The sequence below is a fragment of the Festucalex cinctus genome, chromosome 6 (genome assembly GCF_051991245.1).
Source record: "Festucalex cinctus isolate MCC-2025b chromosome 6, RoL_Fcin_1.0, whole genome shotgun sequence".
Lineage (NCBI taxonomy): Eukaryota > Metazoa > Chordata > Actinopteri > Syngnathiformes > Syngnathidae > Festucalex > Festucalex cinctus.
The window spans coordinates 474,544-501,973 of record NC_135416.1 but is presented as its reverse complement, the minus strand read 5'-3'; the positions used below and the strand labels follow the sequence as shown (position 1 = coordinate 501,973).

The 27,430-nt window shown below is 41.1% G+C and overlaps 4 protein-coding genes and 1 long non-coding RNA gene across 10 annotated transcripts in view; 1 reads left to right on the top strand and 4 right to left on the bottom strand.

The window, feature by feature from the left end:
• Window positions 1-1,426, bottom strand: part of usp34 (ubiquitin specific peptidase 34) — a 44,370-nt gene extending 42,944 nt beyond the window's left edge. For both annotated transcript variants that reach the window (XM_077523110.1, XM_077523111.1), the window contains exon 1: window positions 980-1,426. In XM_077523110.1, the coding sequence (XP_077379236.1) occupies window positions 980-1,025 (46 nt within the window). In that variant the 5' untranslated portion in view covers window positions 1,026-1,426. The remainder of the gene's footprint in view (window positions 1-979) is intronic.
• Window positions 1,427-1,663: 237 nt separating this feature from the next.
• On the bottom strand, window positions 1,664-10,700 carry fam161a (FAM161 centrosomal protein A). The gene is made up of 8 exons (XM_077523113.1): window positions 10,370-10,700; window positions 8,949-9,202; window positions 7,886-8,399; window positions 6,314-6,918; window positions 4,814-4,969; window positions 4,625-4,724; window positions 3,485-3,636; window positions 1,664-2,637 (listed from the first exon to the last, which is right to left on the bottom strand). The coding sequence occupies exons 1-8, from the start codon at window positions 10,538-10,540 to the stop codon at window positions 2,430-2,432; spliced, it is 2,160 nt and encodes a 719-aa protein (XP_077379239.1). The 5' UTR covers window positions 10,541-10,700; the 3' UTR covers window positions 1,664-2,429.
• Window positions 10,701-11,718: 1,018 nt separating this feature from the next.
• cct4 (chaperonin containing TCP1, subunit 4 (delta)) lies at window positions 11,719-18,583 on the bottom strand. Its single transcript, XM_077524198.1, has 13 exons — window positions 18,265-18,583; window positions 17,904-17,956; window positions 17,721-17,810; window positions 17,540-17,648; window positions 16,308-16,572; window positions 16,001-16,133; window positions 15,775-15,914; window positions 15,290-15,386; window positions 14,928-15,038; window positions 14,694-14,824; window positions 12,876-13,110; window positions 12,684-12,797; window positions 11,719-11,800 (listed from the first exon to the last, which is right to left on the bottom strand). The coding sequence occupies exons 1-13, from the start codon at window positions 18,380-18,382 to the stop codon at window positions 11,786-11,788; spliced, it is 1,611 nt and encodes a 536-aa protein (XP_077380324.1). The 5' UTR covers window positions 18,383-18,583; the 3' UTR covers window positions 11,719-11,785.
• pus10 (pseudouridine synthase 10) lies at window positions 18,317-26,006 on the top strand. Of its 5 annotated transcripts, none has more exons than XM_077524202.1 (18): window positions 18,317-18,580; window positions 19,393-19,525; window positions 19,620-19,820; window positions 20,686-20,772; window positions 20,844-20,878; window positions 20,982-21,096; window positions 21,939-22,000; window positions 22,072-22,117; window positions 22,207-22,271; window positions 22,344-22,429; window positions 22,522-22,647; window positions 23,147-23,203; window positions 23,563-23,639; window positions 23,704-23,759; window positions 23,838-23,955; window positions 24,805-24,947; window positions 25,049-25,148; window positions 25,658-26,006. In XM_077524202.1, the coding sequence occupies exons 2-18, from the start codon at window positions 19,400-19,402 to the stop codon at window positions 25,694-25,696; spliced, it is 1,539 nt and encodes a 512-aa protein (XP_077380328.1). In that variant the 5' UTR covers window positions 18,317-18,580; window positions 19,393-19,399; the 3' UTR covers window positions 25,697-26,006. The 5 variants fall into 5 exon arrangements, with proteins under 5 accessions (XP_077380328.1, XP_077380327.1, XP_077380326.1 ...); XM_077524201.1 differs by lacking the exon at window positions 18,317-18,580 and adding an exon at window positions 18,770-18,857 and having other exon boundaries at window positions 25,658-26,005; XM_077524200.1 differs by lacking the exon at window positions 18,317-18,580 and adding an exon at window positions 18,817-18,957 and having other exon boundaries at window positions 25,658-26,005.
• On the bottom strand, window positions 19,124-27,222 carry LOC144020581 (uncharacterized). Its single transcript, XR_013283922.1, has 3 exons — window positions 27,128-27,222; window positions 26,623-26,697; window positions 19,124-19,812 (listed from the first exon to the last, which is right to left on the bottom strand). It is a non-coding gene; the product is annotated as an uncharacterized LOC144020581 (long non-coding RNA).
• Window positions 27,223-27,430: the final 208 nt, after the last annotated feature.

The window sequence follows — 27,430 nt, the reverse complement described above, 5'->3', positions numbered from 1 at the left end:
AAGACCGGTATTGGCACCGATACCGGTATCGGTAGTCACCGACAACACGTGTCACTTCCAACTACTTTTCAAAAACAAAAAAGAACACTTGTAAATGTTCAACCTTCTGTTGTCTTTGTGGTGTCAGTCTCGACTCCAAAAGCACAACACTAGCTAGTTGACACTTTTATCATAAATATTGAGGCAAGTTTTGTTCTCTTTTGTCTGTCCCCTGTTTGGAATTTGTTTTTTTTTTTTGTGTGTGTCGGTCGTCAAAATAAACACAAACATGATACCAATATCGGGAAAGGACAAATAAAAAAAAGCCCATGTAACAAAGTTGTACGGCGCTAGCTTTAGCCTGCGGGCTAGCGGCTAACGATGATTTGACTAGACTAGTCTTGCCAAATGAGACAAGGTCGGAAAGCACAACTAGTTGGAGATAAGTCAAGATGAGATGACGAGTCCATCTTGTGCGGGGTTGTCAGTGAAGACAGGTGAGCCCAAAAAAACTAAACAAAACCCCCAAAAAAGGACGCTCGAGCTGACAAACAAAAGTGGTTAGGCCCAAACTAGCCTCTCCAGCTAACAACTTTCCTGGCCGCTTTCATTTTCAAACAACACCTTTCAGGACATTTTCACCACGTTTACACAGTCCTGGTGTGGGGGAAACAATTGACAGACCGTCTATCTCGCACTTGTGTTTTGACAGACAGACAAACAGACGAGGAAAAAAAAAAAAAAAAAGGCCCAAATCTTTTAATCTGCCTGACAATTTACTGTGTAGACGCGAATGGACTTCATCGATGGCTGGCATCAGGCGGTCGGGCGTTCAAAATGCACAACAACAACAACAACAACACCATCTCTAATTGTCAAAAACGAATAAATCAAAGTCACAAGTTGCACGGAGCTAACATTAGCCGGCGAGCTAACGCTGACTGTGTGCGTAAGTGCGCTTATATATAATATGGATATATGCGTATGTATGTGCACTCACTTTCGTTGAGAACCTCCACCAGCTCGGCGCAGTTTTCACACATCATTCGCGAAGAGGACGGCTCGAGTGCTCCGCGTCGTCAAACCATCGCTCCGGACGAGGAAAAGGCCAGTGGACCCGGCGAGGGAGGGAGGAAGGAAGGAAGGAAGGTTGACTTGAAAGCTGCTGCTGCTGCTGCTGCTGCTGCCGCCTGGGCTTCCCCCCCAAAAAAAAAAATGCCGACGAAGGGCCCCTCCGCAGAGGCTTACAAGGGGGTCGGCCGGCCGGGACTCGGAGCTTGTTGACGGCGGCGGTCAACGTTCGCATCCGAGCGGCGGAAGAAGGAGGACGAGCGGCGGCCGAGCGAGGCCGACTGATGTCGAGTCACTTCGCAGGTGGCTGGACGTGAGTTGGGACAGTGGACGCGGCCGCCATGTTTAAAATTAGGAGGAAGGGAGGGCGAGGAGGGCTTGACGCAGCGTGCGCCGCTCTTCGACTTTTTCCGGCTCTTTCCGGCGCAACTCGCGTGCAACTCGTTCGGTTTTCTTCGGAAGTGTCGCGAGATTCGACTGTAACCGCTGAACTTTTATTTGTCAATGTCAAAGCGACTAGGCACATGGCGGCTAAGTCTTTGTTTGCCATTTAAACTGTGATTTTTTTTTCTTTTCTTTCCTCAGTCGGAATGAAAACAACAACAAAAAGTGGTCTTTCTGAACAAATGCGACTTTATTGTAAAATGAAATGTCCCTTGGTGCAAAGATAAATAAATACAAAAACAGCACTTTTGCATTTAATTGGATGTCATTATTTTTCATGTGCAATGAATAATTTGTCCACTTGATGTCGACTGAAGATGACATCACCTGTGCTGAGGAAGTCAGTAACGACCAATCATGGCTCACCTGTTTTCTGGGTTTGGTCAACTAAATTATTACCGGTAATTAATAATTTAATACCTTTAAAAAAACATTTTTTCCACTTGCTGTCGACTAATGATGACATCACTGTGCTGAGGAAGTAGGCAACGACCAATCAAGGCTCACCTGTTTTCTGGGTTTGGTCAACAAAATTATTAATGAATTAATAATTAAATACCTTTCAAAAGTAATTTTTCTACTTGCAGTCGACTAATGATGACATCACCCGTGATGATGAAGTAGGTAACAACCAATCACGGCTCACCTGTTTTCTGGGTTTGGTCAACAAACTGAGCCATGATTGCTCGTTAGCTACTTCCTCAGCGCATGTGATGTCATCATTAGTCGACCACCACAAGTGTAAAAATGAGTTTTTAAGCGTATTATATAAGAAAAATAATAAATACTAAAAAATAACGGCTCTACTAAGTCGGTCTGAAATGATATGGCGAGAAACGTTTCTTGGGAGGAGCAATATGGCGGCCTGGCGACTTCAACAGTCGGCTATGCAGTCATATCTAATATTTTTATATTGGTGTCCTACCCGATGACATCTACGCAAGTTGGTGGTCGTCATGCCGACTGACGTGGTCCGCGTCGTCCGAGTAGCGAGCGGCGTCCTCGCTGCCGGCAGGCGAAGGCTCCGCATCGTCGTGGTCATCGTGCTCATCATGGTCGTCCGTCAACTCCTCCCGCTCATCCAGGAAGACGTTGCGGTCGTGGACGGGCAGCGAGGCGCCGTCATCCGGATCCGAAGGCTCGCTGGCGCAAAACGAGAGAAAAATGAGAAGACGTCCGTCGGATGCTCGAGTAAGTCGGCCGACACGTTCATTCCGCTTCACCGTTTTTTTGGGGGGGGTTTTAAATCGATTTTTTTGACACTCATTCAAAATGATGGGAAGACGTACAGTACACACGTTTTGACACCAAGCGCCATTTTGATTGCGCTAATTGCTACGGCTGGACATCATTCAAATGTCCTCAATCCAAAAAAAAAATACAAAATTAAAATTAAAAAGAGTAAATAAAATATAAAATAAATACATTCAAATAAATATAAAATAAAAATATAAAATAAAATAAATACATTAATTAAAATAAATTATAAAATAAATACAATGTAAAATAAAACAAATACATTAAAATAAAATAAATAAATAAAATATAAAATACAATAAATATGAAATAAATAAAATATAAAATAAATAAGTACATTAAAATAAATAATACAATTAATTGAAAATAATACATTAGAATCACATAAGAGTTAAACATTGACATCAGCATGGATGAAAATGTTTTCATAAATCCTAAATCAATAATCATGAATATAAATTAAAAAGATTATTAACTGTCATAAAGTCTTCCATAAATGTAAGAAAATACTTTTAAATCAACGTAAACAGTAAATGTCAAGAAAACAGTCATATACAAAAAAAATTTGGATAAGAAAATTCTTTTTTGTTAATTTATGGGTGGAAAAAAAGCGATATTAAAATAATCGATTCCTGGTTGTATGAATCGATATCACGCTCAAAAAGGAAAAATCGATTTGATATCGATTATTGATTTTTTTTGTTTTGTTTTTTGAACCCAGCCCAACAGTTACCGTGTGGCATCAGTGTCGGTGCGTGCCGCCATCGCCATCGGCATCGGCATCGGCATCGGCATCGGCGCCTTTGCGTTGAGAAAGTCCTCGCTGAGGTGTTGTCGCTGCAACGTGTCGGCAAAACGCTTGCGCGCCGCCTGATGGGCGTTCTTCTGTTGTGTGCACACACAACATCGTCAACAATATCATTTATTTATTGTCAATTCAGTAAGTTCATTTTCGACACAATCACCTGTTCCCAATTCGCCTGTTCACGTGTGGGAGGTTCCAAACAGGTGTTTGATGAGCATTTCTCAACTTTAGCATTTTTTTATTTTTTTGCAACCTGTCCTACCTTTTTTTTTTTTTTTTTTTTTTTTTTTTTAACATGTTGCAAATGATTCCTCTTTCTTTCCTTTGATCTTTCCTCTGGTCTCCTGACCTTCTGAACTTCACGACTCTGACGAGACTCTGAAGTATCCGGTTAAGATTTTTTTTTTTTTTTTTTGGTTTCAGGTGAATTTATGAGCACAAATTCACATGCATGCACACAAGAATGCACATATAAAGTAAAAATAAAATAAAAAAACAGAGGGCGATGATGATGACATGTTGAATCGGTAAGACTGCCGATTGAAGAACACTGAGCTCTCAATAAAAAATAAATAAAAAATAAAAATGTTGCAAATTATTTGCTAAAATTAATAAAGTTGATCAGTTTGAGAATCAAATATCTGTGGACTACATAACATGAAAATATTATACTTCATAAAAAGAGTGAGTGAAGACGAGAGCTGTCAAAATTAATCGATTAATCGACAAGTAATCAATGATCAAATTAATCGACAACTATTTTAATAATAATAATATATATATATAAAATGCTATTTAAATAATAAAAAGAATATAATAAAATAAAAAAATATAAATAAATAATAAATAAAAATACAACTTTCATAATTTGATTAAAAAAAAAAACGTTAACACTTTAATGCAAAATTAAAATGAATCTGATGAATCGATAGTGACAGCACGAGTCTATCCGTTAGCCCGTCAATGATGTTTCCCATTCGGCGTTAGCACGAAGCTAGCGGGGCTGGTCGCTAACCCAAAGCAAGCCGATTTATTCCCGACGACGGCGTGACGACATCTGTGGCGTACCTGCGCAACCTGCTCCAGCAGCAGCGGCCGGCCTTTCACGCGCTCCTCCATCTCCTTCATTTCCTGCCGATATTCCCTCCTGCGCTGGCGCTCTTGTTGCCTGCAACAAAGTACGATTCATTTTGACGCCGATTCCATCCGGGGATTTGAAGGGATGCCGACACGGAGGTGAGCGCGTGGTGGGCTCACCTGAACTCTTGCAGTTTGTCGTTCAGCGGCGGTCGGGGGTCGTTGGCGCCGGCCCGCTTCTGCACCAACTTCTGCAGCGTCCTCTCGCGCTCCTTCCGCCGCTCCGTCCGCCGCGCCTCCTCCTGCTCCGCCCCGCGCCTGCGCTCCAGCGACTGCCTGCACACCCGCACAATTGACCCAGTTTACAATTTGACAAAAATGTGCAGAATTTGACAAGGGAATTCATGTTCAAGATTAGGTGGCTCTTAACTCATTCACTCCCAACCATTTTCACTGAAACAAACTCCCTTCGCTCGCTGCTGTTTTGCTGAATTTTGACTGATTTTGATTTGATACATCTGGGGAGGGGGAAAGTAATTTCTACCAATCTGTTTCCGTTTTGCAGCAAATAGCATTAGAATATAGCTTAGTTTCATCAATATTCACAAATCTAAAACTGGGGAAAACAACTTGTTGCAACATCGCCCTGGCTGATCTCTTATACTCTGCTGCCACCTGCTGGCAGGTTTTGTAATAACTGCCTTTATTCAAAGCCTTCTCTATGCTCTAGCATAAAACAAAACAAAAAAACAAAACAAAACATAAATACATCTTTGGTACACCAGAAATATTTAAAATAGAACGTATTTATACGTCTTTGGGAGCAAATGAGTTAATATGAAGAGAAAAAAAATGCGCCGAGCTGTCGCCAACATCTTACAAATACAATAATGCCATCTAGTGGCAGAAAAATGACCAACACAAATCAATATCACACTCGTTTTTTTCACAGTACATCTTTTTAATTTTACCTTCATTTTATGAATTATTTTTTCAATTACGGTGTCAATGACTAAAAACTGCAGACATATTTCTATGAGTTTAACATTTTTTTCCCATTCTGCTAGAGCATAAAATCTTTGATGCAGCGTCTCAACTGCAAATAACAGTTAAAGAAATGGTAGTTATTACAAAAATGGCCAGCAGGTGTCAGCAGAGTATAAGAGATCAAGTAGGGGCAGGTTGAAAAAAAGCTCTATTACAATTCTAATGAATGCTAATTGCTGTAAAATAGAAACAGATAGAAATATACTTTTTTTTTTTTTTTTCCTGATGAAAGAAGAGACTTGAATCTTTCTTTTGGTAGCTTCCATGTTTTGATAGCAATAGAAGACAATATTGTGTGGGCCTTACAAAATCAGTCAAAATCCAGTCAAACAGCCGTAGTTGCTTCAGTCAAAATGGCTGCCAGTAAATGCAAAAGCATTTTTATTTTATTTGATTTTATTTTATTTTGTGGTGTGCGACTGTTTTTTGAATTTGCGTTATTGTGAATTTGTTGAAAATTGTCGCGTCAATCAAACGTACTTACTGGATCGGTTCCTTTTGAGGGATCTACACGGGCTTGCCATGGGTGCGGGGAGAGGGAAAAGGGGGCGGGGCTTGCGTCAGTCACTACGGGGGGTTCTGCGTCGGAGCAAGGAGGAAGCGGGCGAGGATTCGGGACCGCCGCCCGTGTACCTGACGGCCTGCTGTCGTTTCCTGCTGGCGTCCGTGTCTTTGGCGGGGAGGATCTCCGAGCTCCCCGACAGCGACGAGCAGAGGCTGGACTTGGCGCTGACGCTCGCCGCCGCCGGCCCCTCCTCCTCCTCCTCCTCCTCCGCCGGCGGGCGCCGCTCGCGGACGCGGGCCGTCGTCCGCAGCCGGAAGGGCTGGCACGCCGTGGCGGGCTTCACCTCCTTGGTCTTCTCCAGTCGCCGGCGGAAGCGCTGGTAGGCGGCGTCCAAGTCGGGCGCGTCGGCGTTGACGCGCGGCCGGTGGTTAAAGGTCGGAGGAGGCGGAGCTTCGCCCGTCTTGCCGCCGTCCGCCAGTCGCCGGGCGAGCGCGCCGGGCGGCGCGCGGGCGCCGCGCAGCGTCTCGCGGGCTCGCATCTGCTTCTTGATGGATCGGTACAGCTCCTCCTCCTCCTGGCGGAGGTCGGCCGATGACGCCGCGGCCGCCGATGCGTGCAGCCACCTGGGCACCGGCTTGGCCTTGAAGGGTTTCGCCTGCTCCGGCGGCGGAGGCGGCGTCCGCGGCGGCTGCTGCTCCTTCTTCAGGCGCTCACGCTCCAGGAAACTGAAAGGCTTGGAGACATCCGTTAAAAAAAAAAAAAAAGACTGTAAACTAAGGATGCTCAATATCATTTTTCACATTGATAACCAGCAAGATTAGTCAACTCATGATTAGACAAGTTACCAATACCAAGTCATGATGCCACTAGTACTTTTGATATATAACATTTCCCCCCAAAAAACAATTCACCTCAATGGGAAGCAATAAAACACAAACTCTCAAGTCATGCTTAATTTTTTTTTAATTCTTAAAGAAAAAAATATATATATATATTTTAATATATATTTTTTTAATACATTTTTTTATTTTTATTTAGCATTTTAAATATATATATTTTTTGGAGTTTTGTTCATGGATTTTTTCAAAGAATTTTTTTTCTCCTTTTTATCATGTTTTGAATATTTTTTTGGTACATTCACGGCACATTCACGTTTTGTTTTTGTTTTTTTAAACCACCATTTCCCAAATTTTCATGAGATCATGTAGTGAATATTTTTAGGTGATTTTTTTTTTTTTTTTAAAGAATAGTTTGTATAAAAAAAAAATAATGTATTTCAACAGGCAAACACTGTGTACAGATCTGCATATTCATGAATAAAAATAAATAAATAAGTAAATAAAAAAATTAATAAAATATTTTGGGATTTTTTTTTAACCACCATTTGCCTATTTTTCGTGAGAACATGAAGTGATTTTTTTAAAAACAATTTTTGGGGTTAAAAAAAAAAAACCTCAACGTATTTCCTCCCATTTTTTTATTTTTTTATTTTTTTTGTGAAAAGTTGAAAACGTATTGAATGTTTATTGCAGAATTGTTCAGGTTGGTAAAAAAACAAACTATATAATAATAATCTAAACATTGAATTGAAAAGTGAAGTGCAACAATTGTGTGCAGATTTTCGCTTATCAGCTAAATTTTCAAAATATACAAGCACAGATACACTTCTCTAAAAAACAAAAAAAAACGTCTCTGCTGACCTTGGTTTTGACTTGGCAGTCTTGCGGCATGTTTTGGCGCTGTCGGCGCCGGCGCTCCTGCATCTGGTGATAAAGCGGCAGGTGGACGTGCGCCGGCACGGGGCCGGCGCGGAACTTGCGGCGGCACTCGGACATCTCGTCCAGCCGTCGCCTCAGCCGGGCCTCCTCCAGCTCCGCCTCGCCGCGCGTCTTGACGCCGCGCCGCCGACGCTCCGCCTCCCGCAGCGTCATCCGGAAGGGCTTGGGGACCGTCACCATGGCGACGCGCTCGCCCGGCAGCGACGCCGACAGGTGGCGCGTTCGCGGCGACAGCTTGAAGTCGCTCCACATGTTCTTGATGAATTCTTTGGGGGAGGAGAGCAGGCCCTTCTCCACCTCCGAACCCGAGTCGTCGTCGTCGTCGGCGTCGTTGTCCGACTCGTCCGACCAAGACGACGGCGGCGGCGGCGGCGCTGACGCGCCCGAATTCCTGCGCAGCTCCACGGCCGAGTGAGACTTCCGGAGATGTCGTGACCTATGGACGAGGAGCAAAACTGCCAAAATTCAAAATAAATAACTGACCAATGACAGGCACTTTGCAACGAGGCGGAGTCCAAACTAAGACACGCTTAGGACCGCCCCCCTCATTTGAATGACATTTCCACTTGGCAAGTACGGCCCAAAACTAACAAAATTCAAACGAAATAAATGACTAAAAGTGAAAATAAAAACGGACATACAAAAAATATAATTTGAAAATTAAGTACAAATGTATTTATTTCCATTAAATTTATTTTTTGGGATATAATTTTCAAATTATATATTTTTATATCCATATGTTATGTAAAAAAAATAAAGAAATAAATATGTGAAGCATTTTTCCACAAGGAGCACAGGCGAGGTTGCAGACCTCTGCATTTGTCTATGCTACATACCAAAGTGTCGCAATGTAGCGCCAACTAGTGGTGCGGAGGACCTACCCCACTTTATTTTGTTTTTTGTTTTGTTTTTTCCTTAAATATCAGTAGTTTTTGTCGGCAGCTTTGATGAGCCCCCGAACCCGGCTACCCGCCATGCGACTGACCCGTCTTGTTGTTGTTGTTGTTGTTGTTGTTGTTGTTGTTGTTGTTGTTGTTGTTGTGCGGTGGGCGTGGCCAAGGCGTGCAGCCGCAGTTTGTGGCGGTACATGCTCTCCAGCTCGGCCATGGTGCGCAGGTGCGCCTTCTTCAGCTCCTCCAGCTTGCTGTAGTACTCCTCGTTGGAGAAGAAGATGCGACGCAGGTCCACGCGCGGGCTCGCCGCCGGCCGGGCCGCCGCGCCCTTCTCGTTGCACGCCACCTGGAGGCGGCAGATGGAATTAAGCTTCAAACATCGGCAGCAGGACGGATAATTGTACCCGTTTCGAAGTACGTTTTAAGCCTATTAGGGCCCCATACGGAGGGAGGTCGGCTTATTGGATCACGGAGCGCAGCCCAAGGCGGCGGCGGCGACAACCAGACTGTGGCTTCAACTCAGCAGCAGCCAAAAAAGAAAAGAAAAGAAAAAAAAATCACTTTTCTTATTTTTCTTGTCATTTTTTGATTTACAAACGGAACTTGCTTTTCCTCTTCTTGTCTACCGACTTCCATTTTGTAACTAGAGCGAAAATATTGTCATTGTAGCCATGTTGTTTAAAACCACAGCCATTTTTTTGGACTTGTTTTCTCAGATGTCATCATAAACAAACAAACAAAAAAAAATTAGGGGTAGCTACACCAATTATTTGAGAAAATTATTCGCTATTTGTGGTTGGGCTTTGTGTCTACTGCCCACAAATAATTTGGCTTGCAAATGACAATATGAAGGGATATTATATTTCAAACGGAAAGAATATTTAAGAATTGTCATTAATTGATCAAATTGGATTGAAATATTTGCAGGTATTTATTTATTAAGAGTAACGTCACTGTTTTTGGACTTTGCCGGAATTGACGATTCTGAGACTGACGTCATGAGTCAAAATGGCGGTCAATTCGATCAGGTCAAAGAAAGCGTTTGGACTTTGCTTCCTTAGAATTTTCATTTATGAGGATTATTTTGACATCAAAATGTGACGAAATGTCGTTTGACTACTACTATTACTACTTCGTTAAAACGTGATAATTTTGACTCTGCCGGAGTTGACGAGTCAGAGAGTGACGTCACGAGTCAAAATGGCGGTCAACTCGATCAGGTTTAAAAAAAAAAAAAAAAAAAAAAAAAGGCATTTGGCACTTTGGTTCATTGTAATTTGATTTGTGAGGATTATTTAGATTTCAAAATATGCTGAAATGTCGTTTGACTACTACTACGTTAAAACGTGATAGTTTTGAGTCAAAACTTTTTACTTTGCCGGTGTTGACGATTGTGAGAGTGACGTCACGAGTCAAAGTGGCGGTCGACTCAATCAGGTCAAAAAGCTCATTGAAAAGCATTATTAAAAGCATTTTTAACAAAAACAAACATGGCAAGAGCAAAGTTGCTCACCTGGTCCTCCTCCTCCTCCCGGTCGGCGTCCCGGTTGTCGGCGTAAGTCGCGGGCGAGTAGGGCGCCTCTTTCTCCCGCTCGTAGGAGGCCAGCGGCGCCCGGGTGTGCGGGTCCACCGGCCGCTTAAGGCACGACGTCACCAGCACGTTGTTCCGGTGCGCGTTGGCCATGACACGCCACAAAACAATTTGTCAAAAAAAAAAAAAGCAGCAAACGGACAATGTGTTTTATTGACCAAGTTGTGGCTCGCGGTTGGTGGTGAGGAGAGCTTTTGAGCCTGCGCGTGCCACCTGGCCGTCGGCCTCCGGCGACAGGAAGCAGTCGTTGCTAGGCAACGGAAACCAGGCAGTTTGTCAAGGAAGTGACGTTGCATTAGAGGCGTGTCGCATACAGCTAAAAGGAACAGGCAATCAAATACGGTAGTTTTCCGACACTTTCAAAAGGTTTCCATCGGAACAATAATATCGTTTTTAAAAGCAATTTATTTGTGAAATTCATATTATAGATTTTGATATTCTAAATAAACTGCCAAACTCTTTATTTTAATACTTTTTTCCAATGACTGTATTGAACAGCTTGTGATAATTGTCAACTTTACATCCATATACTGACTGACGTGTGTGATTATTATTTTAGTTTAGAATGAAGATTAAAGCATTGAAAAACTGTTCATCCAGTAATATACTACTTATTACGTGCTTGAAAAAGTAATTACTCCTTACTACCCTCAATAATTAGAACCTTTCTCCCCAAAAGGCAGGAGAGAAGAAACAAAAAGTCAATGTAATATTATTGCTCAAAATATAAGAGCAATTTTTGTTACACTTCTCGTTACAAGGGATAACACTTAGAGGCACTTGCTTGCTAATGCACGCACACATTGAGTTCCTCCACATATCTATCGACTTGATTCAAAAGCATATTATGTTCACGTACAATTAATACTTTTAAAAAGTCATTTTTCTGCTTGCTGTCGACTGATGATGACATCACTTGTGCTGAGGAAGTTGGTTACTGATGAAACCCAGAAAGCAGGTGAGCCATGAATGGCCGTTACCAACTTCCTCAGCACAGATGATGTCATCATCAGTTGACAGAAAGTAGAAAATTTACTTTTTAAAGGTATGAATTGGACATGAAAAATAATGAAGTTATAAAATTCATTCGGGACAAAATATGAACTTTTCACTGCTGAAAATTGTTCAGTGAATATTCCTTTTAATAAAAACAAAAAAACCTATAAATACGTCTGTGGGACACCGGTAATCTTTAAAATAAAACATGTTTTTGGCAGGAAATGAATGAAGTGAGTTGACCTCATTTGCATGTCAGATGATGACGCTGCACATTTGGGCAAACAAATTCTTTTTATTAATTTGTGCAAACAATGAACATCCTTCGGCTGGCGCCGTCACTTATCGCGTGTTGACCTGCAAACAAACACAAAGCATACATTCAAGTACGATGGCGTTCGTGTTCATTATTTCAACGAAAACTAAACAAAAATAATTTTGCACATTTTTCACCGGACTAAAACCCTCATTAAAAAAAAAAAAAAAAAAAAAAGACAACCGGGCTAAATCAGTGGGGTTTTCATTGACTGATGACGAGACGAAAATGGGACTTCACTGAATAAAAAAAACAAAACAGACATTTTAGCTCATGAACAAAAACGAGACAAAAATGATACGATTTTGTCAAATCTTGTCTCCGCTAATCTGTCGCTGTGACACGGTCATGTGACGCATAGTGACACGCCCCCTTTCACATCTGCAGCTGGCAAACGCATACCGAGTCCGAATTGAATTTTACATTCAATTGTTTTAGATCCAAAATATTCAACATAATCTGCTAATAAAAAAATATGTAGGGATAAAATGATTGTCCTGACTAAAACTAGACTAAAATGTTGACTGTTTTTGTTGACTAAAATTAGACAAAATTTATAACATTCCAATAATGTTAATCCGACCTCTAACTAATGCTAGCTAGCTTGCTAGCTCATAGCATGGAGTCATAGTAGCCACTTGTTGATATACTGTCATTGTGTGTCAAATTGTTTTTCATCAAAAACATGATAGAAAATTTGACTAAAATGTTGACTGTTTTTGTTGACTAAAATTAGACAAATAATGTTTTCTTGGACTAAAATAAAAGACTAAAACGCTCAATTTATAGTCGACTAAAACAAAAACAAAAATGGGATGATGTTGACTAACTGTGATAAAAACTAACAAGCATGATTGAAACTGGTCTCAAACTGAGACGCAATTTCAAAATGGAGGACAAAATGAAGGCTCGACGGCGCCGTACCACGTCGTCGATCTTGAGGATGCTGCGGACCGTCTCGGTGGCCAAGGTGAGCGCGCTGATGGACACCAGCAGCGGCTGCACCACCAGCTCCTCCAGGATGTTGGAGATCCCGCCCTGACGGCGACATCGGCGTCAGACACAACAACAACAACAACAACAAAGCAAAAAAAACAAACAAACGTGTCGTTGCACCTTGCGCACGTTGATGCCCGCCATCTTGTCGCCCTGGGCGTGGCGGTTGCGCAGCTCGGTGACGGTGCAGATGGGGTTGAGGCCGGCGTTCTCGGCCAGCGTTGACGGGATCACCTCCAGGGCGTCGGCGTACGCCCGCACGCAGTACGCCTCCATGCCGGCCAGCGTGCGCGAGTACTCGGCCAGGCGCACCGCCAGCTCGATCTCGGGGGCGCCGCCGCCCGCGATCAGGGCCCTGGGGGGGAAAAAGGTGGTGTGGGCATTGTCGTCAATAAAAAAAAATAATAATAATTTAAGTAAAACCCTCATTAACGCAAATGTCAATTTTTTTGCTGGACTGGTAGTGAATGCGTTAATAATAAAAAAAAAAAAATAAGTGGACTAAATCAGTCTGCATTTTCGTCGACGAATGAAGACGAGAAGAAAGGGTCCTACACTTAATAAAAACTGGACTCAAATCTATGGGCATTTTAGTTTATGAACAAAAATGAGATGAAAAGGATATGATTTTATTCTTATAATTTGGGAATTTTTCATTTGTGTTAGTTTTGATTTCGTTTTGTTTTTTTAATGGAGTTAGTTTTAATTAGTTTTCAGGATTATTTTGTTCATTTTTAGTAGTTTAGTTATTTAATAAATGCTTCGTTCTAGTTTAGTTTTAGTTCCGGTATTAGTTTGAGGTTGTTTTTTTTTTTTTAAATGTGTATTACTTGTGTCCAATATTACCTTGGCAGAAACAGAAGGTTGATTCACGGTACAAAAAAAAAAGTAAATTATAGTAACGTAACATTAACCAAACTGCTATAAGATTCCAACAATAATTAAATGTAACTGCTAGCTAATGCTAGCTAACTTGCTAGCATGGAGCCATAGTAGCCACTGTAATTGCGTGTCAAGTTGTTTTTCATCAAAACGAAGAGAGAAAATTTGCTGTGAAATAGTTTTAGATCTGAAAAAGTTCAATAAAATCTGCTGACATAAAAAAATCTGCCGGTTCACTTTGACAGTTTTTGTTGACTAAAAAAAGTTTTCTTGGACTAAACGCTCGATTTAAAAACGGGCTAAATAAAGACGGGACGAGGTTGACTAACTGATGAAAAACTAATAATCTTGACTGAACTTGGACTAAAACTGAGACCATATTTCAAAAAGTCAGACTAAATGACCGAAGTTGTAATGTGCGACGGCCGCCCGACTCGCCCGGCTGACGTGACGAGAACAAACGGGAAGCGCGTCGGCAACGTTGATGTGCCTCCGCTTGTTACGCCCCAACACGATGGGAATGCGTCAGGGCGCCTTTGACGGAGGTTCCGCAAGAACAGAAAAAGACGACAGGAAGAAGAATAGAGGTCAAAAAGACAAAGCGAAAGTTAGCCACCATTTTTCAATTTCATCTCACTTTCAATCACGTTTGTTTTTATCAACCATTTCTAAATGATTTTTTTCAATAAATTAGCATTTTAGTCTTTATTTTTGTCTAAGAAAAATTTATTTTTCTAGTTTTAGTCAACAAGAACTCAACAATCGACTTATGAATTCGAACTGGGATTAATTGGTATCAAATTATGACCTATGAATCGTGATATGAATCAGGCACTGAGGGCAATTTAAAATCACTAAATAATTATTAATATTAAAATGAATGAATACTATATTATATTATATTATATATATGATATAATAAATATAGCTAGAAATGAATGAATAATTAAAGTAGTATTTTTAAATTATTCATAAATTAATTAAAAGAATTGTAAATTGAAATGATATTTACCATAAATCTATGTCTATGTATGTAAATAAATCTGTGGGTCCGACCTTTTCTTGACGAGGCATCGTATGACGCAGAGGGCGTCGTGGATGGACCTCTCGGCCTCCTCCATCACCAGCTTGTTGGAGCCCCTCACCACGATGCTGACCGTCTTGCCGGGGTTGGCGCAGCCCGTGATCTGAGGACAGCGGATGCCGACGGGTCGGGAGGAAGGTGAGGACGACGGGTCGGGAGGTCCGCTTCCGAGGAGCGGACAAACACGCACGCACGCACGCACGCACCTTGATCAGCTTGCCCGACCCGTCCAGGTTGACCTCCTCCGCCAGCTCGGCGGCGCCCAGCATCTCCGGCGTGAAGTGGTCGATGTGGGCGATGGGCTTGGTGCCGATGGTCTGGTGAAAAGACGCGTTGCAGCCGGGTGAGCGACCTTAGCTCATAACGTAAATGTCAACATTTCGACAAAATATTTCGCCTTTTTTTTTTTTTTTTTCATTCGCCAGCTGGTGGTGAATTTCTAATTAATAGAATCAGCACTTAAAGAAAACAATCAGTCAATCTCAATTATTACACCTCAAAAAATGGCTCTAATTTTTTTTTTAAATGCATTAAAGTAGGGCCAGTTTTTTTGTTTGCACTCACTGACCTTGCAGATGAACTCGATGTCCTCCCGCTCGATCTCCTTCACCACCATGATCTTCATCTTGTTGAGGAAGTGCAGCGCCAGGTCGCTCAGGGCGTCCCTGCCACAACCGTTAGCGTTAGCGTTAGCGTGCACCGACAAACTATTAAAATCAACTCGTTCTTTAGCCACTATTAGGATGATGATGATTAAAAAAAAAAAAGAAGCTACCTAAGATGAAAAATGGTTTTAGATTTACTTTCTATCGGCCTTCAGATAAAATAAAATAGAATAAAAATAAAAAAAACCTCATCAAAATGCCAAATATCGGCACCGATTATCGGCCTATCCCTAGCAAATAACAAAGGACATATTATTTATTTATTTTTTTAAAGAGTTAAAGGTTCCACGTGCAATGCACTAATTAATCAATCAGTTTGGAACCGGCCTAAAATAAAAACCCAACAAGAAAAAAGCCCCCAATTTGGAAGCGAAGTGCGGCGTGTCACCTGAGGATGGACTTCTGGATGAGCAGCACGTTGCAGCCGGCCTTCTTGATCTGCTTGACCATGTTGAGGATGTAAGCGCGCTCCTCGCGCAGCACGCGGTCCATCTGGGCGTAGTCCGACACCACGATCTGGTTGTCCATCTGCCGACAGACGCACGGACGGACGGCAGACGTGACCATCGGCGGTCGGCCGGTGCCGGTGCCGGCGCCGGTTCCGGGCCACTCACGTCGGTTTTGGGCGGAGACAAGCAGAACTGGATGAGTCCGATCTTGGCTTTCTCCACTCGACTGACGCCGGCGCTCGCCACCTTCTGGGTCAGCACCAGCCCGTCCACGAGCTCGCAGTCGTCAATCGTGCCCCTGACAACATCGCGACAACACACGCGCATTGGCATTCACACACTTTTTAGTACGTTTCAAACTTTCGAAAACAAACAAATCCACAAAGAATTCATCGACTTTTATCGAGAAATCGGACAATATTTACAAACACGATATAGGAATGGGCGACGCCGTCGGCAAACGTTGACCCACCCGAGCTTCTTGATGACCTTGATGTCCTGCAGGTCGACGGCGGTGGCGCGGGCGGGGTCGATGACGCGCATGACGGCGTCCACGCTCATGGGCGCCAGCAGGCCCGAGTACTGCGATACCACCTTGGAACAGAGCGAGGTGGCGGCGCTGTTGAGCAGCGTGTCGCGGTCGCTCAGCTCCACCGGCCGGCTCATGTCCGTCAGCACCTCGCCGCCTTTCTCCACCGCCTTCTGGAACGACTCCGAGATGATGGTCGGGTGGATGCCTGCCGACAAACCAGCGCCCGACGCTTCACAACAACTTGGGATTCACCGATATTTATTTTAAGGCCAATGCCGATTATTAGTGATCAAGGAGGACGATAACCGATACTCCAAGCTGATTTTCATTTGCAGGAAAAGAGAAAATACTTGTGTCAAAATTGACAGTTTTGGTTAAAAACGATAACAAAAAATGCCAGAGTTGTCTGCATATGTTAAGCTAAATTCAATACTAAACAAGTAAATTCCAGAAAGTTTTCCACTGTAAACAAAGTTTTGCAAAATTTCAACTTTTTTTTTTTTTTTAAATAAAAAATGTAGGGAGTTTGCTGTTTTTATAAGTAGTAGTAATATTCACTAAAGTTTTCTAAATTACGTTTTGCAAAATTTCAACATTCTTATTTTATTTTTTATTCTTTATTTCAATTTTTTTTTTTTTAAATCAACAGTATAGGGAGTTTGTTGTTTTTATAAAGTCGTAATTTTCCCTAAAGTTTTCTAAATAGTTTTCCAAAATTTCAACATTTCTGTAATTTATTTATTTATTTTTTGAAGAAAAAGTGAAGTAGTAATTTTCCCGAAAGCTTTCTAAATAAAGTGTTGCAAAATTTCAACATCTTTATTTTGATAAAATGTGAAGTAGTAATTTTTCCCTAAAGTTTTCTAAAATTTCAACATTTCTTAATTTTTTTTTTTTAAATAAAAAACGAAGTAATTTTCCCTAAAGTTTTGTAAATAAAGTGTTGAAAAATTTCAAAAAATTTTTTTTAATCAAAAGTTAAGTAGTAATTTCCCCCAAAAGTTTTCTAAATAAAGTTTTCCAAAATTTCAACATTTCTTTATTTTATTATGATTTTTTTCTTTTTTTTTTTAAATAGAAACTCAAATAGAACATTCCAAACAGCCGTTTTGAAAACAGAATGACTGGTAAGCCAGAGAAACGTCTCCGTTTGAAAGGTTCGTTGTGTTTACCTTTCTGGAGCAGTTTGGAGCAGGCGTCGAGGAGCGCGCCGGCGATCACCACCACCGACGTGGTGCCGTCGCCCGCCTCGATGTCCTGCGCTTTGGACAGCTCCACCAGCTGCAACGCACGACACGTCAGACGCACGCCGGCAGGGGGCGGGCCGAGTGACGCTCATGGACGGGAACGTACCATCTTGGCGGCGGGGTGCAGCACCTGCATCTGCTTCAAGATGGTGGCGCCGTCGTTGGTGATGGTCACGTCGCCTTTCTCGTCCTGGATCTGAACGCAAAACGAGAAAACGACAAAGCGCCGAGCGAGTTAGCGCCGCCGAGGCCGCCGCTCGAGAAGTTGGACGCCATGTCTTCAACTGACCATCTTGTCCATTCCTTTGGGCCCCAGGCTGGTTCGGATGGCATCGGCCACGGCTGTCGACCAAGCGTCAGATAAAATCAGATAAAATAATAATAAACATCATCACGATCATAAAAGATTTGGAGAGGCAGGACGGGATTAATGTTTCAATTCCTTACAATGAGGAAAAATGTTTTCATATCCGTGCAATCGATTAATCGGTATGACGTCATGAATGTAGAATCGGCGTCTGAACTAGAGAGCATCCGATGCTATTCATTTATTCTTATTTAAAAAAAATTTAAGTGCAAAATTTTCATCTTGACCAATTCTTCTCCTAATCGATGGAACAATTTTCCATCACTTTGTGGCTTTTAGTTACCTTTAGCGGCAGAAATGTTGCTGAAGCGGATCTGAGCCGGTTTGTCGCGGTCCACGTACGCCCCTCCTTTGTTTCTGCCTCCGTTGGAAGCCTTCGGCGCAGCCATCGCTTCGGGCATCGCGACTTAATACTCGTTGGAAGACGTCGGGGGGGACCTTCACAATCGGACCGATGTGTCCCGGAGATTAAATGTCGAGCCTTGACTGGCGATGGCGGAGGATTTTTTTGGAAACGTCCACCCGGGTCAGTTCAGAAGCTTCCAGAGCCCGTCGGGAGGAGCAGAGAAGAGGGCGCGTTGAGATGACGTCAACAGACGGTACTTGCTGAGCACCGAGACAACAGATCGTGAAGAGAAAAACAAACAAACATAACTATGTAAAATACAACAAATAAACTAAGTAAACAAAACTAATGGAATGATGATGTTGATCGGTATGTTGTGCTTAAAATCGTAAAAGTCTGCATGTTTATTAAACGCATGTTATGCTTTGAGTCCAGTCTCACGAATGGATTAAAACGAGAATCTCTGGTTCGATTACTACGCCTGCTCAGCGTGAACGAAGGGAACGGAAGCAGTTTGGCATCATTAACATGTTAGCAGACAACTTTAAACTATTGTAATCATTTTCTCGGGTTAAGTGTGCTATTTGTTTGGTCTCATGGTCGCTGCTGAGCGTGCACTTTGTTATGATGGTATGTGCTAATTGCTAAAGCTAAGATTAGCCGCCGGTGTGACGCACGCGCGCACTTCCGCGTTATGTAGCGCGTCAAAACAACGCCAAGTGAAGTCAATTATGCAATTTTCCAAATGAAACCTATGGAGAAAATCCGCATTTTCAGTCAATGCTCTTGAGCGGGCGCTTCAAAATCAGGACAATAGTGATGTTTGTACACTTTTTTTTTTTTTTTTGTCCATTGCGATTGATACACCGTACGTCATTCGATCAACAACTTGTAGATGGATGACAAAACAATTTACAGCTCGCATGAAGTCTATCGGGCTGTTAAGACTACTTCAACTATAAAGATTATTCGAAGTCTTGTGTTTCTTTTTTGTACACTTTATAGTACAGTATGTTAGCAGGCTGTCCGTATTGACTCAAGTCGTTTTGTGTTTGCGGTCTGAAGAGACGAGATGTTGCCCTTGAAGGAGAAAGACAAGGTCATCATCAGGAAGCTGTTGGCGTCCGGCTGCTGTGCTCGCTGCGTGCTTAGGTTCTGTTGCATCGGAGTCCCGGACGCCTACAGGCACACCCGCCAGGTACACGCCACTGAAGACTTTTTTTTTTTTTTTTTTTTTTTTTATTGTTGGGAATGCTGACAGCAACAAATCCGCCCCCCCCAAAAAAAAACAGGAAACGCTCAGGCAGCTTCGAGCTTTCATCGGCGCATCACCTGAGGAAGAAAACGCCGATTCCCAGAATGCCGCGGTGTCAGCAGAACCGGCCAAGAAGAGAAGCAAACTGGAACCCGAGGAAGCGGCGGCGGAGTCGAGCGTGTGCGTGGCGTGCTTGGGGGTCCTGCAGCACCTCAGCGACGTCGGACAGGCTGTGCAGGTGACACGCACATCATTAATATTCATTTGATTTTATTATATTACCTCTTTTAAAAATGTTTGATATAAATGTCAAATCATTTATTTGACAATGATTCTATTGTTTCAAGGGTTACATATTTATTTTTTATTATTTTGTATTTTCTTTATATATATATATATATATATATACACACACATACTTTTTAATATTCTTTTTATTATTTTGTATTTATTTTATTACATTAATATTAAAATATTAAAGCTGACAGGGTCGAAAAAATTAGCTTAAAAGTGTATGCGCATTGAAAAAAAAAAAAATATATATATATATATATATATATTAGTATGTATTTAACAAATATTTTAAATTTCATTATGTATAATTAATTCATAAATTAACAAATTTTCATGAAACGGTTTTAAATAATTTCTTTATAAATGTATTCTTTTTTTTATTGTATTAGTATTTTTTAAAAAGTTAAATGTGTATGTAAAATTGTATTTGTTTTTTTTAAACAATGTTATTATTTACAAGGGCCATGTTTGATTTTAAGAAATGTCCAGATTTGTAGAGAGGTCATTCATGGAAAAAAAAGTTAAAACGTCTATGAAAAAGTGTTTCTTTTTAATAACATAATTTGCCATTTTTTTTTTTTTTTTTTTTTTGAAAGGCTCTATATAAATCCAGGTTATTATTGTATTTCATTTAGCTATAATCAACCAGTTATTTAATGAAATGTACCTTATTAAATGGATATGAAATAGCATATGATGATTGATAATAAATGAATAATGCAGTTATCGAATGGGATAAATGAATCCATTAATGACTCCAATTGAATGACGTAATATTAAAGGGGAAAACTGTTGTGTTGTCTTTGCAGATCGCCGACGCGGTGAAGAAGGAAAAGTACGAGGTGGACACTTTGGTGCTGTCCATCTCGCTGCCTGCTCAGATGTGTGTGCGTGAGGTCAGTGTTTTTTAATAATAACTTTTTTTTTTTTTTTTTTTTAAACTGTTGACGCCCGTTTGAATCCGCAGCACTCGTGTTGGCTTCACGTGAAGGAGCAAGTGAGGTAAGGCAACTTTTAAAAATGTAATTTATTTATTTATTTTGTAATTTATTATTATTATTATTACTATTTCGTGTGTTGACGCGTCCGGATTTTGACGCGGCAGAGCCAAGTGCGGCGTGCTGGGCCGCGATGACGTCATCCAGGTGAAGGAGGCCTTCAAGTGGATCATGCAGGGCCTGCTGGCCCAGGAGCTGGACGGCGTTGCCGTGGTAACCAAGGTGAGGGATGCCCAAAAAAAAAAAAAAAAAAATCAACTCCTGGAAAAAGTTTGTTTCTGTTGATTTGTACGAGTGAGAAAATATTTGTGACTTGGATGCCGAAATTTACCTCGTTGAATGCAATATTTATTACATTTTGATGGAACACATTAAAAAATGAAATTATTATGCGACAACATGTAACCGATTACATTGTAACATGAAATTTAATGCAAAACTTATTACGTTTCAATGTCACATATTAAACATGAAATTGATTGCGTAATGCGAAACATAATACGTTTTAAGTCACGTCAAACGTACACATTTAATGCAAAACTTATGCGTGTTTTATTTTTTTATTTAAATTTTTTAAATGTAATTTTATTACATTTTAATGTGACACATTAAAAGTGGCAAATTTGCGAGAAAAAAAGTTGTAAATGTGTGAGTTTATAAAGTGGCAAATTTGCAAGAAAAAAAAAATCATAAATATTCGAGTTTATAAAGTGGCAAATTTGCGAGTTTCTAAAGTGGCAGATTTGCTGACGCGCACTAACCAATCAGAAGCGAGAATACTTTAGGCAAATGCAAGTGAATGACGGAGAGCATTCGACACATCAACTAAGCTACTTGGACAAAAAAACTAAATTATCAAAAAGTATGAATGTGGAAATAATAATTCTGGAAACATAAATGTACAAGTAAAGTTGCAAATTTACGAGTTTTTTTTTCTTTCTTTCTCAGATTAAGCACACAAATAATATATACGCCATGGTAGCATTGAACTATTGAAGTTTCTCAAAAGTTACAAAAATTAAAATGCCTCACTAAACTCATTTTTGTGTGTGTGTGTTTTTGAGAGCGCGCTGGAGGTCAGCGTGGGCTTCACTCACCCGGAAACGGACGGCGACTGCCACTTCCTGTGAGTTGTGAGCCCGTTGCCATTTGTTTTGGTTTTTTAAGAATTAAATGAATGATGACTTTTCCTTTCAGCGCCTCGACTTGTCCCGACTGCTTCAAAGCCAGCAAGAACAAACGGGTGAGCATCCATCCCAACCTGGCGACGGCGGACAGGTAAGAAAATGCGGACGACGTCATGGCTGACGATTGTCATGGTCGCGCGCGCAGTCGGTGTTTACCCGGATGGCGGTCGTCAAAGCTCTGGAGAAGATCCCAGACGGCGAATTTATCAAGTAGGTTCCGCCTTCAAGAAAATATTTGTCGGCAAAAAAAATGTGGCTGAAAATGTGTTTTTGTGGGTCAAGACACTCGGCGTGTCCGCCGTCCCGGCCGAGCAGCAGTTGCACGCCGCAGGACGTCCAGTGCGTCCACGCGTCCATCTACGTGGCGGGTACGTGTACGTCGCGAGTGAGCGAGCGAGCGAGCGAGCGCGCACGGTTACTTTTTGGATGACTTTTCTCTTTTTGTTTTTTGTGATCTCAGGGCGCTACAACAAGTTCTGCCGCAGCCTGCCGCAGACGCCGTGGCTGATCGACGGCCAGCGGCGGATGGAGTCGTCGGTGGAGGAGCTCATCGCCGCGCCCGTGCTGGCCGCCTTCGCCGCGCAAGGTTAACGCCATCGTTCACCTTAAGACTGACCATTGTTTGCTTATTTGGCCTGGCGGGAATGTCAACCGCTGATCTATATGTAAACCTGGATAGCCGATAGGCCAAGACTTTTTGATACATTTACAGTATCCAAATTGGAGAACATTAGAGACATGATTTATGTTTTACATTTTATGAAACATAAACAAGAGGACTTCAGACATTTGACAACTTGCCTTAAATACATGAAGAAATTAGAGAGAGACATATTTTATTTTATTTTTTTTTCAGGGCTGATACGATACTAATTATTAGTAGTTAAGGACGCCAATAACCGATATTTGGAACCAATATTCCATTTTCGCTAAAAGACTAAATATTGGCATCAAAATTTAAAAAAAATGGCCTGTGACTTCAATGACTTGCATTGGCATGTATGGCTATCCAGTTATGTGTGTGTGTATATATACACACACACACACAGGTGAGTGATGTCATCGTTGTGTTTTTTTTGGGCCAGGCTTTAACTTCTCGTCATCTGGTCGTGAGGATGTGGACGTCCGCACGTTGGGAAACGGTAAACGCACGGCAACAAACGAGCCGTCGTCATCATCATCATCATCATCATCATCATCATCATCATCATCATGACCTTTCGACCTCTTCTTCCTGTTTCTTCTTGCACCTCTACCTCATCTTCTTCATCCTCATCCTTGACTTTTTTCTTCTCTTCTTTTCCTCCTCATCTTTTCGTCCTCATCCGTTTTCTCTTCCCTCATCATCATTTCTTCCTCTTCTTCTTGCTCCTCCCCCTTTTCACCCACTTTTCCTCCTCTTTCACGTCCCTTTGTCTTCCTCATCATCCTGTTTCCTCCTCCTCTCCTTTTTCTTCTTCTTGCTCCTCATCCTCGGTTTCTCCCTCCTCCCCGTTTCCAGGCCGTCCGTTTGCGTTGGAGCTGCTGAACCCGCGCAGGAGCAGACTGAGCGAGGAGAAGATGAGGAGCGTGCAGGAGGTGCGTCATCCCACGTGGCGTTTTGGCCTCCTCGTTACTGACGAAGCTTCTGGTTGCGTTGCAGCTCATCAACGCGTCTTCGGAGAAGATCCGCGTCCGAGATCTGCAGATGGTCAGCAGGTACGAAGCGAAGATGCGGAAAATCGGCTTCCTCATGGAGGAGGTTGTTGTCCCAATACTTTATTTTTTTTTTTGTAGAGACGCCATGAGTCGCATGAAGGAGGGCGAGGAGGAGAAGACCAAGTCGTACCAGGCCTTGGTGTGGACGCAAAAGTCCATCCGGGAAGACGACATCGCCTTCATCAACCACATCAAGGTGGAAGCTTTGTTTGCAAACGTGAAACATGCTTGAGCAAGCCTCGAGGTTGACGATTATTAGTGTGACGATATATCGATATCGCTTTAAATCGTGATACTTTGTCTCCCGATAGGTTATCGATAAGCTTCCGCAAGTATCACGATATTTGTTGTTAATATACAGCCACTATAACGGCGCCATTGTTCATGACTTATTGAGCACTTACTTGGTGGGCCACTAGGGGGAGCTCCTCATAAGAGTAGCGGGGAAATGGACGCAAGTCTTCAGACGAAGAAGAATCATCAGCTTACTTTGACGTGTGGAAGACATTTATTTATCTTTTCAGTTTTTTTTATTTAGTATTATAAATTATATATTAGAAATAATATTTTGTATTATTATTTTATATTTATTTATTTCACTAACACGTGGGCTGTGTTTTTGTGTTTTGTCCACAGAGGACCAGAAGACTTGCCTAAAAATATAAAATATTTTTTATTATTTATTATGATTGTTGTTGTGTTTATTCATATTAAATAAATAACTTTTTTATTATTCTAAATTATATATGATAAATAATATTTTTTTATTAATATTTTATTTTTTTACTTATTGAACTAACACGTGGGCTGCGTTTTTGTGTTAATATAAAAGAATTTTTATTATTATGTTTATTAGTTCATTAATTTGACTATATATATATCTATATATATAATTAATAATAATTATTATGACTATAATATATAATAATAATATATATAATATCTATTATAAGTGATATGATATACTAATTAGTATGAATATTTTCTGTGTATTTATTGAAGTCAGAGGTGAGCTGTGTGCATTTTTGTGTTTTTGTGCCCAAAGGACCTTCGGGTGGCCCAGAAGACCCCCCTGCGGGTTCTGCACCGTCGCACGTTGGCGGTGCGCCAGCGCCTCATCCACAGCATGAGCGCCGCCCTGCTGGACCGCCACCACTTCCGCCTGGGCCTCAAGACGCAGGCCGGAACGTATCCTGGCAGGCTCGGCATCTTCGTCACTTCACCTCCGCTTATTGCGTTGCGTACGTGGCGTCCATTTTGAAGTTGTTCTCCTGAAGCGGTTGCCGTAGCTACATCAAGGAGTTTGTCCACGGAGACTTTGGGCGGACCAAGCCAAACTTGTGTCAGCTGCTCGACACGCACACAGACATACTTGAACTGGACGTGCAGGTAACTCGGGATTTTACATCTTCATTTATTCATTTCTTTTTTATTTAAATTCATTTTAAAGTTTTCTTGAATTCTCACAGTGGTTCTGTTAGTATTTTTTAATTTTTAGCTATTTAAAAAAATGCTTAGCTTTAGTTCGTTTTAGTATTAGTTTTTTTTTTTTTTTTTTTTTAATGTGCGCAATATTTAATAAACGCCATGTTAAAATGAAAACAAAGCAACGCATTTCTTACCTAGCGTTGCATTTGGCTGAATGAAAGCCAAAAGTCAAACGCAAAATTGTCGCTTAGTAATGATGTCATCATTCAAATCACATTTTAAATCATCCCCAAAGGCTCATATGTAATATTTATTAGCAAAGACTTAAACAAAGGGCATTAGTTTTCATTTAAAAAAAAACCCCCGTTTATTTCCTTACTGAACTTTTGATTTTTTTTAAGTTTTAGTTTGTTTTAATTAATTTTTTTCTTCAAATAATAACCACGTCTTCCCGTTTCCTGTCCCGTCAGTCCGTGGACGTGGACTGGCCTCCCACCCTGCCGGACTAAATTCCAGACTCCGCAACGGATGGATCCAGTCCACGCCAACACAGGTTCAATCCACAAGGATCCGGTCCAGATCAACAGAGTCCAAACGGGGCTAGTCAGGACAGGTCCGGTCCAAAAACAAGCTCTTCCTACTCACAAGCCTGTAAATGTTTGTTTGTTTTTTTGCTTTCTTTTGTTTTTGCATGACATTAAGCTTAGCTGGGTGTTTTTTGGGAGGTGGAACTTTTAAGTTTAACAACAAATTGGACTAAAAGATCTCCATGGCAACATGCTTGAGTACAAACGCCTTTTTTTTTTCTTTTTGCTGCATGAAAAATTAAAAAACTAAATCAAACCCTTTTTTTGTCTCAAGTCTTATTTTTAGTCATACAAACTACAACAATTTGGAAATAGCTAAGAAAGATTTTTATTATCATTAAATAGGTTAAATTGATTTATTGTAAACACTAAAATTTTAGTTAATAAAATCAATATCACCCTCACAGTATATTTTCATATTCTGCCCTCTAACAGTCAAAGTTTACTTGCTTAAAATTGTTTTTTGACAACTCGGATTGATGTAAAATTAATTAAAACTAATTGTGAGCTTACTCGGACGGATTATTCCTAAAATGGGTTCATTTCTCGAAGCTTCAGTTATGGTGCCCTCTGCTGGTGAAAAGCAGGGATGTAACGGATTTAAAAAATAAAAAAAAAATGAAAAAGCTGACGCGTATACAGAAAAAAAAAATATTTTTACGAATAAATCTTTTTCAAATAAAGTTTTACTATGTTATTGGTTAGAGAGTTCTCGGGGGGAAATCACGTGACCATTTTGTGGAAACGGGAACATATTATTTATGAATTGAGCCTTTTAAAATTAATAATAGTTTTTAGGTTTCTTTTGTTCAGAAAAATGCACCGCCCAGTAAAGAGAAGCGTCTTACCTTGCCTGCTGACAGTTTCGGCTGTCACGCTCTTCTCCTCGTTTAGAAAATGTTCTTCCTGCTCCTAAATTGAAACTATGATAAAAGTAAATGATTAACGTGATTTGAATGCAACGATGGTTCTTTTAAATTGCTATATAAACAATTGAATTAAAGACGCACACAAAAAAAAGTCAAGGTGAATTGAATGTCAACTGAGCAAGCCGACGTTGACGTGCACTCGCTGTGACGTAATAGTGCTCTGACGTCACACGTCACGTCATTTGAAGCAAGTTTCGAAGCGCCGCTGTTTATATGTTTAGAGTTTTTGATTCGCAGCGGCGCTTCCTTGGGGTTTGTAATTGTGACATTTTTTTTTTCCCCCCAAATATAACCCATACTTTGTGCTACCACCACGTTAGCTCAATGCTAACGCGCAATGTTAAGGCTAACAGAACGAGCAAAAGTGTCCAAATAAACATTCACCCACACACTTAAACATGAACAGAAAGATAACATAACTCACAAGAATATATTCTTCCTATTTTGTGAAAAGGGCTCTTTTTTTTATGTGAATAAGAGAATTCGAATTTGGCGCCGTTCCACCGCGACTTCCTTTCTTTCTTCTGGCCTTTTTTTAATTCGGCAATCTACGCGTGTGCATCACACTGCCCCTACGAGGCCAATGCGCGCACTGCAGCAACAGTAACAATATTCGCGACACAGACGATCGTGACATTTGTTGAAATCGATTGTCGATTTTATCAGTCATAATGTGTTGTTATAAGTGCTGGAAAATGAAAACTAGTAAATAAAATATTAAAGTGCA